The 16633-nt window shown below is 39.6% G+C and overlaps 1 protein-coding gene across 4 annotated transcripts in view; it reads left to right on the plus strand.

Moving 5' to 3' along the window:
* Window positions 1–16633, plus strand: part of ATP9B (ATPase phospholipid transporting 9B (putative)) — a 314205-nt gene that overhangs the window by 250505 nt on the left and 47067 nt on the right. For all 4 annotated transcript variants that reach the window (XM_006128867.4, XM_075921103.1, XM_006128868.4 and 1 more), the window contains 2 exons: window positions 1055–1303; window positions 12306–12467. In XM_006128867.4, coding sequence (XP_006128929.1) covers window positions 1055–1303; window positions 12306–12467 — 411 coding nt within the window. The remainder of the gene's footprint in view (window positions 1–1054; window positions 1304–12305; window positions 12468–16633) is intronic.

Consider the following 16633-nt stretch of genomic DNA (forward strand, 5'->3'; position numbering starts at 1 on the left):
AACTAGATTAATTGATAAAGAAATCTCTCATTAATAGGTAAAAATCAGTGGTCTACCTATAGTTCCAGAGGTGTATATTTTGCTTTGGAGATGAAGAAAGAGACATGGGCCACGATCCTCAAAAATGACTAGTGATATTTTTAGGTGTATCGTTTTTGGAATGTCCAACTAGACATGAGTTAAAGGGACCTTGTTTTCAGGAAGTCCTCAGCATCTACCCTCTGAAGAGCAGGCACATATTAAAAATATTGGTCATAGTCCCCATCCTAAAATACTTAAAGTCTTAATTGACCATGGAAAGACTGAGTTGTAAGAGAGAAAACAACATGCATGGGAGAGAGGAAGAAATACTGGGAAAAAGTTTATGGTTCCGCGCCTGTCCAGTTAGTTACTGGCTTAAAAGCAAAGCTATTATGTAAAATGATTGAATTATAGGCTCATTATTTGAGAGACTGTAGGAAAAGGTGGGTCTTGAGAGAGGTTTTACAGGAGAAGAGAACTCTGCAGCCTACAGTATCAGGGATATAAGCAAACACTATTTAAATATCCCTTTTCATTAGGTATCTGTTTTAACATTGTTGACTAAGTGGGTATTTTTAAGTCCTGTAAAAGGTGACTTGTAAAACTATAATAGATTGTTACAGTATCAGAAGATAGAGCAAATTCATTTTTCAATAATCCTCTAATGAATATAGACTCAAACTAAAATGCATACAAATTAAGGAAGTGATAGGTCTGGAAAGAGAAATGCATAGTAGGTTGATGATATGCTATAATATGCACATTGCTCTGTCAATATAGATCAGGACTGAGGTACAACACCCCTTGCATATTCCTAGGTCTCTTCAAAGCCAAAGACTGCCAACTTCTGTATTAGAACTGTGGTTTGATTACAAGCCTAGAACTCCTAAGAAGATTTAAAACTAGTTCCCTCATGTAGTTGTTTTCAAAGGGTGAGTTTTTTAGGTGTGCATTGCCATTCATCTAGTTTCTTTCTTTCATTGAATTTATCCACTATTCATTGCCTAGGATGTTTGTTTTTTATATTTTAAAGATGCAGTCCCAATCTAGCGGAAACAGTACTAGCTCAACACCTTCCAGAAAAATTCAGTCCTCAACACCCAAGGTCCGCAAGACTGTCAGCAGTCGGATACATGAAGCAGTGAAAGCTATTGCTTTGTGTCACAATGTGACCCCAGTTTACGAATCTCGTGCTGGAGTGACTGGAGAAACAGAATATGCAGAAGTGGATCAGAACTTCAGTGATGAAAATCGAACTTATCAGGCTTCTAGTCCTGATGAGGTTAGTATGCCATGTTAAAATGTTTTAGTTTGTGAGTAACATTGAGTTTCTTTTAAAAAAAATCTTTAACCTAAGAGCAGAATTTTGAGCCATTTAATGTTTGGAGGATAGTCTTCAAGAAAAAAAGTTGATTACAAACACATGGAGAAAATAAATTAATATGCTGATTAGATGAAGGATTGACCTGTTTGACTGACTCAAGCTGTGGAATCAGCTTCGTGGGTTTGATATGAAAGTACTCTACTTGTAAAAAATAAATAGTTGAGTATATAAATTGGTTTTCAGGACCTTGCTCTAGAATATAGTAATGCAACATATGTTCTACAGGAATACAAATGTTCATTCTTAATGACAAAGAACCAGATTACCCTTTACAGACATGGGTGAAGCAGTGGATGACACAATTTATTAGGTGCATGAGTAGATTTTTTTTTAAAAATGTATGCATAAAAGACATTTAGTTCAAGCAACCCTAGACAACTTGAAAGATTTGAATTATAATGTTCAGCACAAATTAAAGCTCAAAAATACAGGAAATGACATAAGCACATGCTTAACTTTTGAGTGTGTGTGTAAATTCCATTTAAATCAGTTAAGTCAAGCACAAGTCCCATCAATGTCAGTGGTACTTTACATATTATCAAAGTTAAATACATGCTTTAGTGCTGTACTGAATAGGGATGCATTTTTATATCATGGCCTAAATGTATCATTCATGTTAGCTGATTAAATTCTTAAAAGAGTATGCTCATGGGAGTGACACACAGCTCAGGATTCAAAATTCCACAGAAGTAAAGTAACCCATAGAATTCCAGAAGTATTTTTGTTGTATCCTTTCTGAGGAAGAAGAATACAAAGTAGCATGTTTTCAATCCTAATTTGGATTTCCATAAGCAAACACGTGAGCAGTCAAATATGATTTGTGTGTTTAAAGATGAGTTTAGCGTGCTTAGAGCAGGGTGGAGAACCTACAGCCTGTGGGCTTCCTTTGATCTAGCAATCCACAAGGCTTGGGCTTGGCCCTTTCCCACACACAGCAGGCAGAAGCAGCAGGCAGCCAGCACTAAAGCCCCTGCATGATTGGCTCTGCCTGGTGGGAAGGAGGAAGCAGCTCTGCACGTTGATGTTCCTCCAGTCCCCGGCTGGGGGAATGGCATCATTGGGAAGCACTCACCTACAGGTTTTTCCACCACTTCTCCTATTTGCTGCCAATGGAAGTGTCTGGGGGGGCGGAGCCTGTAAGTGCAGGGCTCCACAGAGCCACCTGTGCGCCCCCCAGAACTGTGCCAGGTAAGCATCCCAATCCACTACCCCTTTCCACACTGCCCTTCCCTCCTAGACCCCTGACCTGCTGCCTACTCCTGCACCTTTGTTCCTGCCCAACCCTGCACACCATACCTCCAGCCTGCTCCTGCAACTTACCTCCCACCCAAAACCTGCACCCCACTCCCAGCCTGCTCCCACACCCTGCCTCCTGCCCAGGTCCTGCACCATAACCCTCAGCCTGTTCCCTAGCAGCCCCCACCCACAAACCTAACCCCTCAGTTTTGGCCTCACCCCAAAGCCTAGAGGGACCCACAAATCTACTAGCCCTGGGCCCTCAGAAGAGGTAATCTGGCCATAAGGGGGCTAAAGATAGATGCTTTGCTTGCTGAAAATGTGGAATAAATATGAAACATTTGCCATATAAAATATTAGTACAATCCTGGCTCCTCAAGCTGTACTTTTTCAACATAGACACAAATTACAGATTGTATTTCTAGGAAACGCCATCCCATTATATTTGTTGACATTTGCCTTCATATAGAGCCAAGTAGGGTTATGGGTATTTCATATGCAATAATTACTGTCCATAGGGTCTAGGAACTGTAAAGTGAATCCATATGAATAACTGGCTTAGTCTTAAATTATTAAAATGGCAGGCTAAGTCAGTCATCCATTGCTTTACAATTAAAATCTAGATAGGAATTCAGAAAGATACAGTAAAATGTAATAATAAATTTTTTTAGATAAGCAAATAAAATATTACTCGCAGATGACTTAAAGATTTAACATTTCTTTGACCTTGGAATCAAAGATTGACCTACATCAGAGTAACATACGCTCAGGTAGTAACACTGTGCAAATTGTGCTCACATGGAAGTTATGTGTGGAGCCTGAAAAACTTGCTGTAAAAGTGTAAAACTTAACTTTTGTCTAGTGGATGAGGGCAAGAGTAGGATAGCATGAAAGTGCTTGACTTTTGGAAGGAGGTAGGAATTTGACTTAGCAGAAAGGAAGAGCACTTTGGTGGATGCTGAAAAGATAAATGATAGATTTTTATATGGAGGGTTGAAAAGAGAAATTAGAGGAGAAAGGAAATCAGGAGCTTATCAGATTGATGCTGGGGGGCCTGAGCATAGAAGAAGCGGGCCCTGTGTAACTGATATGGTGCCTAAGATAGCAGGGAGTATGAACACAGGAAAATGTTGATACTGTGCCATCTGGAAGCTGATGGGGGAAACAGGAAGAGAGATTGTCCAGCTGAGGAAGAACTGGATCAAAATAACTGGCAGGTTGAGTGTGGCTGAATGGAGTGGGAATGGAACTTCATAGTTTGAAGGGGATAGGAAGAAGGAAAATAGTGCAAGGCAATATGAGTCTGGAAATAAGCTTGGTGCAGGCTGCTTTTAAGGGAGAAAAGGCAATGGTGTCCATCTTGAGAGTGCTATGTATTCAGTGACCCAAATTTGAGAATTCAAACTACAAACTAACGAAGCATAATCATTTACCAAATATCTTATGAAGGTACAGTCTTAAGAGTACTTTTTATCTTCTAAAGTTAATTTACCTCTCTTTCCAACTAGTAAAATTAGTATATCAAACAAGTGCCTTTTAATTTAATACACTATTGCTATTAGGTAAAATATCAGTATTATAAACATGTAAATAATGTAAACATTGCGTCATGACCAAAAAAAGTCTGTGAAGGAAGTCTTTATCATAATTTTTTAAAGATCTCTATTGATGCAATGTTTGCAAATCACTGGAGCCTAAGGAAAATAATGTAAATGGTTCATTGTTTAGCTTATTGAACTTTCCTGCAGTTAGGTTGACAGATGATGCCAATGTTTCCCAATCACCAAAGTACCATTTTAAAAGCATTTTTTATTGAATAAAGTGCTCTGAATATTGCACCCTGGAGCTTTATTTAGGGAAATGGTTCCGTTGATGTTTTCTGTTTAACCTCAGCATTGACCTATCACAACATATTTTGTTAATAAGCAACATTACCATTTAATAGATTTTACTAGTTTTATACATTGTACTTCCTCAGTATTACAATTGTGCTCTCTTAGATTTTGCTTATGGATCTGGAGCGAATGTTATTTTATTGGTAGTCTTCTGTGTTATAAAATCTAGTGTCATATAATATCTAATAGATATTATAGAACAGTTATATACCAAATAACTATAAAGTGTTCTTCCACGTGGGAAAACACATGAAATGTTTAACTATTCTAATGAAAACCACAGTAGAAAGTTAATGATGAATCAATTCATTTGAAATTCTTCATAATTCCATTTATATATGGTTTTGTGACAAAAATGCACATTTAGTAGTAGATACTTTCACTCTAAAATATGCAGTCATTGTGATGTTAGAGTAGCCTGAGATAACTGATTTTGTATTCTTAACATGAACTCTACTTGTACCAGGCTCATTGTTTCTTATGATAAGTGATCAATATTTCATTTTCTTTGAAAGAGTGGAAAGTTTCATTTGTCTGTCACTTCTGTCCTCTACAGCTACAGCATAGCAAACAACATGTACATACTGGGAAACCCTTTGACAAAATAAAACACAACTCTTGCTCAACTGTCATAAGTGTATGTTCACATCACTTGTGGAAAGCCAGTGCTAATCTAATGTAATGAACAATCATAAAAGGATATAAACTAAGTAGGTAGAGCAATAAAGTTCAGAGGTCACAGACCCAAGTAATTCAGAGGCATGCTATGAATGGGGGCCTTTCAAGACCTTTGGCCTCCTTTGGTCAAGAAAGATTGATTAGTCATGGTTTTTAATGACTGCCTACACTCATATGCTAGCTATTTATTGCTTATGCTTTTTCCTGCTTCCTGTTTGTATACTCACAGACATCTAACTCCAACATTTTGAATATTTAAATGTTACATTAAGATATGGTCAGTTGTCTCATTCAGATGTTAATATGGAAGAGACAATAGAGTTTCTAACATTAATTACAAGGACACAAAAATGATAATTTGAAAAGGGAAATGATATATCCATAGTGAAGCAGCTTTTGTGTTTACAAAAGTAAAGATGTAATGTATGAGACATGTTGCATTGTTTAATTCATTTTTGTATGTGTGCTTTTTGAAGCAAGACTAATTGTGGTGTTTTGTCAATGTATTTGTGAAGAGCAAATTATTCAGTAGCATAAACCCATCACTTCCATGACCTTCGAGACCCATAAAGAATAACTACTCTATGTCCTGTCTTGAATATTGACTGGCATTTTTCCAGCTGATCAAATTGTAGTTAATAATGTTATTATATATTACCGTGAATGTTGCTAATTAAATATAATAAAATACAAATGTTAGTCATTAACTAATCATTTGTAAATATAAAAGGAATACAGTCACTGAGTATTCTTCACTGCTAACCAAAATCATCTCTGAACTATTGTTGCAGAAAACAACTTGAACAATTGGAAACATTGAGTATTAGAGTAGTAGTGAAAACATTTTCCCCTGCTTCTACCTGTTCTACAAGAATAGTCTTTATTTAAAAATGTCATCGAACATACCCTGTGTGTCCTTTGTATAACAGGTTGATTTTGTGTAAATTGAAAATAACTCTATTGGCTTCAGTGAAGTTATTTGCAATTTATACTGATTAAACTGAAAGTGGAGTTTGGTTCATGGGCTATAAAGTACACTGAGTAAATATTATCTGAAAGATTTAGAGCAGCTACATGTCTTTCTTCAAAGAGCTATTTGAACATGGTTTCATAGAAACACATTATAATTTTCTCTTTGACAAGATGAGGCAACAGTTTATATCTGAGGTATATTGTACAGTTTACAGTATTAAATGTTTGATTCTGATCCATCCACAAGTTTACATGCATAAGTCAACTTAATTTGAACTTATTCAAGCTGTCTAGGGTAACCATAGTTCCCTATACTGACAATGGGACACCTGATAAAATTACTTGTATTCAAGCAAGTTCAATAGCAAGAAATCATACAAATATTCAAATTAACATAAAGTTGACTGAGCGCCTCTTAAAAAGAAAAACTGCATAGCTGGGTTCTTTTTATTTATCTTCTTATCTTTAAGGTTTTATGGTTTGATAAAGGAGGGGTGTTATACACGCGTGCGCGCGCACACACACACACACAATATGCCTGGCTGGGCTCTCAGGATGGACCCACTTCTCCTTGTACCTGGCACAGCATCTTCCTGAGGTGACATGGGGGGAAGGAGGAATGCAGGGTGACATGCATTTCTGCCCAGATTTCTGCCAGGGTTCGCACTAGAATGTGACCAGCAGCAGCTTTTTAGTAATGTGCAGGAGGGAAGGGATGGGAGCTGCTTCCAGGTGCAGGGGAGGAATGGGGGTGACAACTTCCTTTAAAAACCCAATTGCATTAGCACAAGTTTAATATCACATCACTAATAAAAACTAATCACTTAAAATGTGAAGCGGGATAGTTAATCCTACACAATCTCCAGAACTAACAAATAAATGCATTGTTTGGGTTATAAATGCGTTGTTTGGGTCCCCTGTGTCCCCAGTCTCAGCAGGTACTGGGTGTTTGGATGAATGCCTGAGGAATAGACAACTCCTGAGTTCGTGAGAAGAAAAGAGAAAGGGAAAGGCAGGCTCAGTTGCTCTGAAGCCTTCCTCTCACCTCTTCTTCTCAGAATTAATATGAAGATTATGCTTTGAAGATGAAAAGAGATGAGGCTTCCCTGATTCTGCTTCCCACCATTGAATAGGCTTTGCACTTAAAAATCGCTTCCTGGATCTGTTGCATTCTGAATATCTTGAACATTGCACATTTCACCAAAACCTTAAGTCTGACTAATACATTTTTGATTTGAGGCTTGTTTATTTAAGTATCTTAAGTTGTTAAGATATATTAGAAATATTATCAGTTGCTAGATAGATAGATAGATAGATAGATAGATAGATAGATAGATAGATAGATAGATAGATATTAATTGGCATGCATAATTTTGCAGTAAAGAATGTTATTGCTGTTTCCTAAGAATAAAGTTACAGATGAAGTTTATTGAAAAAATTTTAGAACATTAATGATAGTAATAAAATTATGTAGATTGAGTTTCTCAGACTGATCAGTATGACTGTTCATATATGTGCACATTTTATTCCTTTTTTCAAAAGGCTATATTTGTATTATGAGATTAATGAAAGAATAATGTGAATTTTAGATTAGAGTTAAGATAGCTGTGTTATAAAATTCACATTTTTATTACTTGATTAGAATAATTTGTTTGGTTATATGTGCAGTGTAAGATTTATGATATCCTTAACCATTCATTTTCTTATCTTAAATAAATACTAGAATCTTGTGACTGATGTGGTAGGTAACTACATTCTTCTCATTTAGCAACCTTACCTATTTTTATGCAGTTTTCTAGAAACTTCCCAGTTTAGTTTTATATTTTTCATTTTGTGCTTTTGTTAGGGAAATGATTATACAGTTTTTAAACAGGATGACTAGGTGGCCATTAAATGAAAGGACTGTGTGATGTTGTGCAAACTACTAATAGCTGTTGTTGGGCGCTGCCTCATTTTGCATGTGCCTCACAAGATGTGCACATTCACTGTCAGCCAGCCAGTCATGCACAGTACAGTCTGCCTTTACTCCTCGTGTGGGAAAAATATTAAATCTCCTACTAAATTAAATACCAACTTGAAATGCAGGTTTCTTGATAATCCGGTAATGCCTAATAGATTAGCCCATTCTACTGGCTGACCAAGTCATTGTATGTAGCATAGCACTCAGTGTAGTGCATTTTTCTTATGAAAAATCTCATACTACTTACACTTTACAAAATGAGGTAAGCATAATTAGTCTGCTTTTGCTGTTCTTGCTAAGTACAACTGTTATAAAAATAACTGATATGAGAGTTACTTTGTACATTTGCAAAATAGGCTGTGCATATACATCTGTAACTTATGCTAATATACGAACTCCTAAAAATAGGAGCCTAAAGTTAGGATACTAATTTAGTGAACTGATTTTTTAAAAGTGATAAATCCCAAGCAGTTCCTCTTGACATCAAAAGAAAATAGAGGTATTCAGTATGTTTGACTATCAGACCACTAATTTAGGTGCAGGAACATTAATTTAGGAGCCTAAGATTAGACTCCTATTTTTTTAAATCTTAGCATAAATGAATAAAGTATCTACTTTATATTTCAAATGTAGAGCGTGTGTGTCATTTTAAGGTTGACTTACTAATATTTATATACGTTTTAACTTGAGAGTGTATATTTAATATTACCACTTTTTAAAAAGAAACCAATTATCTGATCCAAAACATTTGACGTGTATTGTTAAACACAACTGAGACTAACTCAAATTATTAAAAAAAAATGCAAACTGCAAATTATTTTACAAACTAGGCTGGCCATACCGTCCTATTACTTTCCCTGGATAAGCGTTCTTCTCCATTTTGAATGACTTTTTCCAGCTAATGCAGGCCTTTGATGGTTATTTTGTAATACATCAGACAGAGTTTGACACTTTCCCCAAGGATCCCAGGCTGCCTAGGACTGAAACTCAAGTACAGATTTGGAGCAAATAAGAAGAGTGAGGTTAAGCCATCCTTTGATGAAAATTGGTCCTTAGTACCAAGTTAAGGCATGAGATCTTGCATGCACAGAACAACATTTGAAGAATCAGCTTAGGAATGTTGGTCAAATGCCTGTTTTATCTGGCTGGTAGCAATGTAAATCTAACATGATTATCTTAAGCTAAAGCCTTTCAACCACATAGTTGACTCTTGTGTCTTATTACCCTGTTAGATAACAGTAACACTAGTGGTCAATTCTAAATAAACTTTTAAGAGTGGTAGCCCAGGTATAATCTAAAATGACTGTGCTACAAACTGCTAACTCAAATTCTGTGAAGCCAAGCATGAACTAAATAATAAACACATGTGAGTCACCAGATATAGAATGCTTAAGTCCTAGCTGCAAAAGGACACAAATGAGATGATAGGGTATTAACAGAAAGATGCAATTTACAGGTCAGACTGTAATACTAACCTTTCACTGTGAAAATTGAAAATTAACCTTGGGAGTATTGGATCATTTGCAGCTTATATGCTAGTTTTATTGGAGAAGAAAATCTTTAATAGGTTTTCTTTGTGATTTTTGGAGCTAAGAATCTTGTTTTTAAATGTTCTTCTCCTCCTCCAAGAGCCATCTCTTCCATGTTTTCATTTATTTGTGCCGACAGTGAATTTAGACATAGACAACATCCTGTATTAATCTGTTAGGATACTCAGGCCACCGCCTTCTAATTTAACTTCCAAAAGGGGCTACACAGAGTGATCTATTTATTTATTTATTATTTATTTAAAATATTTTACCCAGCCCCTCTATTTAAAATATTCAAGGCAGCTTACAAAAAAATTTAAACACAATACAAATATATATACAAAATTAAAAATCTATGTACCTTGGGGCAGATTCTCAGCTGGCATCAATTGTGACTCCACTGAAGTAAATGGAACTATGACAATCAATGCCAACCAAAGATTTCAGTACTGGTTTAACTTTTGGAAGTGAAATTGACCCTCAATGCAGAGGCCCTATACAAAGACACACTTACATAGGCCCCTAAGCACAATAGTCAGGTTCATCCTTGAAAACCTAGGGCTAGATTTTTTTTGAAGGTATTTAGACATCTAATCCAGCTCCTGTTTGATAAATGGGGAGAAAGTTTACTGAGTAGAAATTTGGAGAATAAATCTATTAACATAAATTACCGATTGAATATGTAAGGAATTTTTTTGTGATAAAGTAGTTTTCCTAAATTAACGGGGATTTTGCTCAATATTTTCAATAGTCATTTTAAGACGGTTGAAAAATAGGATACAGCAGTATGTAAAGGGCATTGTCCAACAAAACAAAAGGTAAGTAGCATGCTACAAAGTTTAGTAACTTTTCAAAATGTTGCTTCTTTGGAAGAAGTCTATGAAGTTCTCAGTAATTCTTTCACTCTTCCCTAGGGTGTGTATTTCTGATGCAATGAAATTAATTTTAGACAGTGTTTATGAAATGTGTACATTGCAGCAGTCTCCACCCTCCCATCCCCCACCCCCATCACCTGCCTAAGTAAAATAAACTACTTCTCTGAGCACTTTTGGTTGATCTTGACTCATAGAGTTGTTTTACAAGTGGGTTACAAAGTAGAAACATGGGTATAGTACATTTTATAGGAAACATAATCAACCTGAAGGTTTAAGAGATTATAGTATACTGAAAAATACTTTAATACAAGTTTTTTTATTTGTTTGTAAAAAGTAAACATGTATGAAATCACTATGCTGCAAAAACTGCTTAACTTTGAAATAGTCCAATTATTTTGTATTCATTTTGTATTAATATTTTGTGAACAGTGTAGAAAACAGTTGTATTATGTTTTGCATACACCCTCCGATATGTCTTCTGTTAACTCTAAATGAACACATTCCTTTAGAAAAGCTAATTCATTTTACTACTAGAACTGTTAATAGAAAATATTTCTGCACACTACACTCTAAGGATGGTACAACCTCTCTTCAGTGAATAACTTTCTGTGTATGAGAAATAAATTCAAATAAACATGTTTATATGCTTTATAGTGAGTTTATAAAAATACATACAGGCAGTCCCTGACTTACGCGGATCTGACTTATGTCGGATCCGCACTTACGAACGGGGCTTTCTCGCCCCGGAGCTCGCAGGCAGCGATCCTGCCACCTCGACCTCTGGGGCGAGAAAAGCTGCTCCCGGTGCCCCTGGTCTGCTGGAGACGGTCCCCAGCAGACCAGGGGCACCGGGAGCAAAGCCGCAGCCGCGGCGGGTTCCCGCGCTTCTGAGGCTTTGCTCTGGGGCACCGGGAGCAAAGCCGCAGCGGTGGCGGGGTCCCGCGCCTCTGAGGCTTTGCCAGAGTTCCCCGTGTCCCTGGTCGATGTTGCATGCAATCAGCATGCACCTCACTTCACGTGCCCTTGATTTATGTGAGTGTCACTTTAGTAATACCAGTAGGAAAAAAACTATACAGAGGGAAACCAGTGGAATTTGGCAACCCTGAAAAACACAGATGGTACTTAAATATTACTCTTAAGTTCCCTGCAGCTAGTGTGCCCCCTCCGCCCCCCAGCAGACCAGGCTTTTGTTGTGGACCCTGGGGCAGAGCAGCTGGGGCGCTGCCGGTTGGTCCCGCAGTGCCGCTCTGGGCACTACTGGACCAACCCGGCAGCACCCCAGCTGCTCTGCCCCAGGCGTCCCCAAGTCAGCCGCTGCTGAAACTGACCAGCGCTGACTACAGGAAGCCCGAGGCAGAGTTGTTCTGCCCCGGACTTCCTGGAATCCGCCGCTGATCAGTTTCAGCAGCAGCTGACTTGGGGACGCTTGGGGTTCTTAAGTTGAATCTGCATGTAAGTCAGAACTGGTGGTCAGTTTCAGCAGAGGCTGAATCTGGACGCCAGTTCCGGCTTACATACAGATTCAACTTAAGAACAAACCTACAATCCCTATCTTGTACGTAACCCGGGGACTGCCTGTATACCACTATCGTTGTATTGTCATTTTATAAAAAATATTTCCCTGTTTAAATTATGTACCACCATGCACGAGGTTTGTTTTTTCTTAGTGACCTAAAGTCAATTGCTTGACTTTAGAGTAGTTTATACAAGGATATAATTGACCTTTAATGCTCCAACGTGTTTTTCTTTCTTTAGGTAGCTCTGGTGAAATGGACAGAGAGTGTTGGTCTTACTCTGGTTAACAGGGATCTGACCTCAATGCAACTGAAGACTCCAGGAGGGCAGATTCTAACGTATTATATTCTGCAAATTTTCCCCTTCACATCTGAGAGCAAACGTATGGGAATCATAGTCCGGGTAAATGTTTTGAATATTCTTTAAATTCTTTGTTTTTACTAAGAGCTTTTTTTATACATACCTAAAACTTGGAAGAGGTAAATAACACTAGTTTGTCAACAAAATATTCAACAAGATACTTTAGAAAACTAACACAAAGTCTCTGCTGCAAGATACTCCATTTAGGCAAAACTCAGCAATAGCATGGGGCCATTTAAATACTTCATGCATAGATTAGCTTCCGCAAACAGGGCCAAAAATGTCCCCATTGTATCTATTATAGTTCTGTTAAAGGTCTGGAACTTAAGAGTAATATTTAAGTACCATCTGTGTTTTTCAGGGTTGCCAAATTCCACTGGTTTCCCTCTGTATAGTTTTTTTCCTACTGGTATTACTAAAGTGACACTCACATAAATCAAGGGCACGTGAAGTGAGGTGCATGCTGATTGCACGCAACATCGAATGTGAGAGCTGTGTGCTCTCTCTCCATCCAATTAAAGCACTGCTATGGTTCCGTCAGCACACCCCACAAATTGTAGGTACACAAGCACAGACAGCAAAACTATCTTATCCCAGGAGACTGTCTTGGTTATAACAACCTTATGACCCACTGAGATGAGGGAGGGCCAGTCCTGCGGCCCACTCACTACCCTAGGTTGCCCATTGCTCCTCCAGGAATTTATCTCTTGCCTACACTCCAAAATGGTCCTCAAGCCAGGGGAAGATGGGCATTCACCCACCAGCCTCATATACAGGGTCCAAATCAGGTAAGCCTTCTAGAGTGAGTCGTCCTGAAGGGCATACCTTATGACTTATAGCCCACTTAGGTCACATAACTTCACATATGTCTACACTTAGGCAATTCTGCCTGAGGGGGCAGAAATGATGTCTCAGTAGGAATAAGAGTAGGAGTCTCCTAGTCTTCAGGAGAATGTTCTAACAACTAAATTATGGGATATTCTGACATAGGACTTCCTAAATCTCTCCCATTGAAGCTGTTCCATTTTCAGGTATGGATTGCAGCATTATTCCTGTGTTTTCCTAGGCACCTAAAAGGTAGGCATTTCAGAGCTCAGTATTGCAATACCCAGGTCTCTCTTTGGATCCAGGCCAAAGTGCTGGAAATAGAGGCTCATAAGGGAAATGTTGAAACAATTTCTGCCACAGCAACAAGAAATGCTCCATAATAATGCACAAAAGAATAAATTGAATTTAGGACTGTTTTTGTAATTGGATGTAATTGAAAATACTTTGATAGCAAAAGGATTGATATCAAAAGCTGGCAATTCTTGTTGTCTATTTTTTGTTTTTTGAGCCTGGTTGTAAAATAGTGTATTTTACAAAAATGGGCCTAATTTAGCAATGATTTGTGGTCATAGAGTTTAATTGGTAATTATATTACTACTCACTCTTGGTGAAATTCATCTGCACAAAAATATCTTTAGACTTCATAAAGTCATTTGTAAATTGTGGAATAACAGCTTGTGAGATATAACTTTGTATTACTGTATATAATCATATCAAATGAATTTTCATTAAAACATAATGCAGCTTCTTCAAGAAGTATATAATATCTCCACCCGTCCTTTCTATTGCCTAATTGGGTGGAAATATTATTCTTCAATTGTCCATTCGTATGTATTCCAATGGAAATGTGTAGCTGCCGGAAAGTTTTTACCCTTGTGGCCACCCATTGGGTCGGCAGTGGAGCCCCCGGGGGTGGTATCAATGCAGTGCTCTAAATATATTACCTTCCTGACCCAACAGCCCCTCAGTTCCTCTTCACTACCAGTGAGAGCTGTTGAAACTTTGGCTCTCTTGCACTACAACACCATTCATCCCTAGCTTTAACTATTATTAAATGAACTAATAGATAGCCTTGTAGCAGTGAGAATAAAGGGGTTTCCCCTTCTCTCCCATGTTCCCTCTGGGACCTGAGGCATGCCAGGGTCCCAGGGATTAAAGCCCTTCTTGCCAGAAGTCTATGCCAATGAGCAACACCCACGACTCATGTCTTCGGGTGCCTGAGGGAAGCTCACCAAGCAGATAAGTATAAGATCTGCAAGGCCTTCAAGCCTCAGTCCAGAAAGGAGTGAAACTTTCATTTTAAGCAGCTTCTTATGGAGTCCACCTTACAGCTTCAAAGGCAAAACATGACACCAAGAGCTTCGGTGCATTTCACATCACCTTTGGCTCTGGGTCTGGCAGCGAAAAAGGTCTCTTGGCAACAAGGGTGTTCACTCAATGTATGGAAGTAGTAGCAGCCTTCCTCAGGCTTACCTGGACAATTGGCTCTTACGAGACTGCTCCCATCAGCAGATGGAAGCTCACATCACCTTCACTCAGGATACTCTGTTCCTGGGCCTGCTCCTCAGTCCTGACAAATTGACCTTTGTGCCCAAGCAATGGATCAAGTTTATAGGAGCGGCACTCGATGCCACCATGGCTCAAGCATTTCTGCCAGAGCAGTGGTTCAAGGCATTGACCCAGCTCTTGTTATCACTTGCCGACTTTCCAGTGACCATGGCCTGGATGTGCCCCATGAATCCAAGGCACATGGCGATATGTACATACATAGTCCCATTTGTAAGGCTTTGACTCCTTCCTCTCCAGTCTTGGCTGGTGTCAGCGTATTGACCAGAGTGTGACAACTTGGTCATGGTGGTCACAGTGCCTTATCTCATTATCCTCTCCCTGCGTTGGTGGTTGGATCCCTGTTTGGTGATGGTTGGAGTACCATTCCTTGCCCTGCAACAGATGCTTTCTCTTACCACAAACTCATCCAATTTCAGTTGGGGGGCTCCCATAGGGGACCTCCTCATGAACATGATGTGAATAGCAGATGAACTGCAGCTCCTCATCAATGTTCATGAATTCAAGGCAGTCAGCCTTGTGTGTCTCGCTTTCTGCCACATCTTCAGGGTCGGTGTGTGGTGGTCCAGACAGACAATACAACTGCTATGTACTGCATCACCAGGCCTCCAGGTCCTCCCCGTCTCTGCCAGGAAGCCCTTCACTTGTGAGAACAGTGCATAGCCCATGCTATTCGCCTGGAGGCTTTGTACCTTCCGGGGCCTAGAATTTGCTGGTGGATTGCCTCCGCCGCTGTTCTTCACCCACAAATGGTCCATCAGACTGGATTTTCTCCATACCAGTTTCTGGAATTGGGAGTTTCCCCAGCTCAACCTCTATGCCATGCAAACCAATCGGAAGTACCCTCACTTCTTCTCATTCTGGAACCTCAGTCCAGGGTAAGTAGCGGTGGTTCTTCGAGTGGTCCTCGTGGGTGCTCCACTGATGGAGTCGGGCTTGTCCTGGCGCCGTAGCTCGGAGATTTCCAATAGCTATGTTCAGCCGGGTTGCGCATGCGCGATCAACAGGTCATGCTGTTCGTGCCCTTTGATTGTTGCGTGCACCTGGCTCCCCGCTCATTCCTCTCAACTGTCCTCAGCCTCAGATGGCGCTCTTATCTCCTCAGCGTGCTTTCAATCTCCTCAGGTGAACTGTAAAAAAAAAAATAGTTTGTAAATAGGTTACCCCCTTGTTTACTCAACATTTCTTTGTTATTCCAAAAAAAGAGGATCATTAACAAGTTATTTGAACCAAAGCTTTCCCCAGTCAGCCGGTAGCAGCTTTAGCCGCGGTCTGAAATTGACGAGAAACCTGACAAACACCAATAACCCAAGGATGCCTGGATCCCCAGGTTTTAACAATTGCGCCCTGTGTAGGGAGCCCATGCCATGCATACGGTATTTAGGGGAGGCTCACATCCCCCCAAAATGTGGGCATTGCTTGAAACTGACAGCCTGCTCCCGCCGGGACAGAAAATGCTCTCGAAAATGCTGCTGTTTGACAAGGCGCTGGACCCAAGGCTAATCAGCTGCAAAACAACCAGGGGGGACATGGAGAAGAAGGGTCTCCTCCCCCAAGCTGGCTCCACAAAAGAAAAGAAAGGCATCCCCGGTGTGCTTATTGCTGCCTGATCCTTTAAATAGAATCAGCACAGGAGATAAGCCAGGGACCTCTGGCTCTCCCCCACGACCCTCGGCACCTGGGTCGGGCAAAAACAAAGAGGACGCCGGCCCCTGGGACACCTCCCTCGGCACCAAAGGCAGTTTCAGTGCCAACAAGTGGCACCCTGCTTTAAAGCCACCGGCACCGCACCATTCAACCCTGCAACGGCCACC

Source organism: Pelodiscus sinensis, chromosome 2 (assembly GCF_049634645.1).
Source record: "Pelodiscus sinensis isolate JC-2024 chromosome 2, ASM4963464v1, whole genome shotgun sequence".
NCBI lineage: Eukaryota > Metazoa > Chordata > Testudines > Trionychidae > Pelodiscus > Pelodiscus sinensis.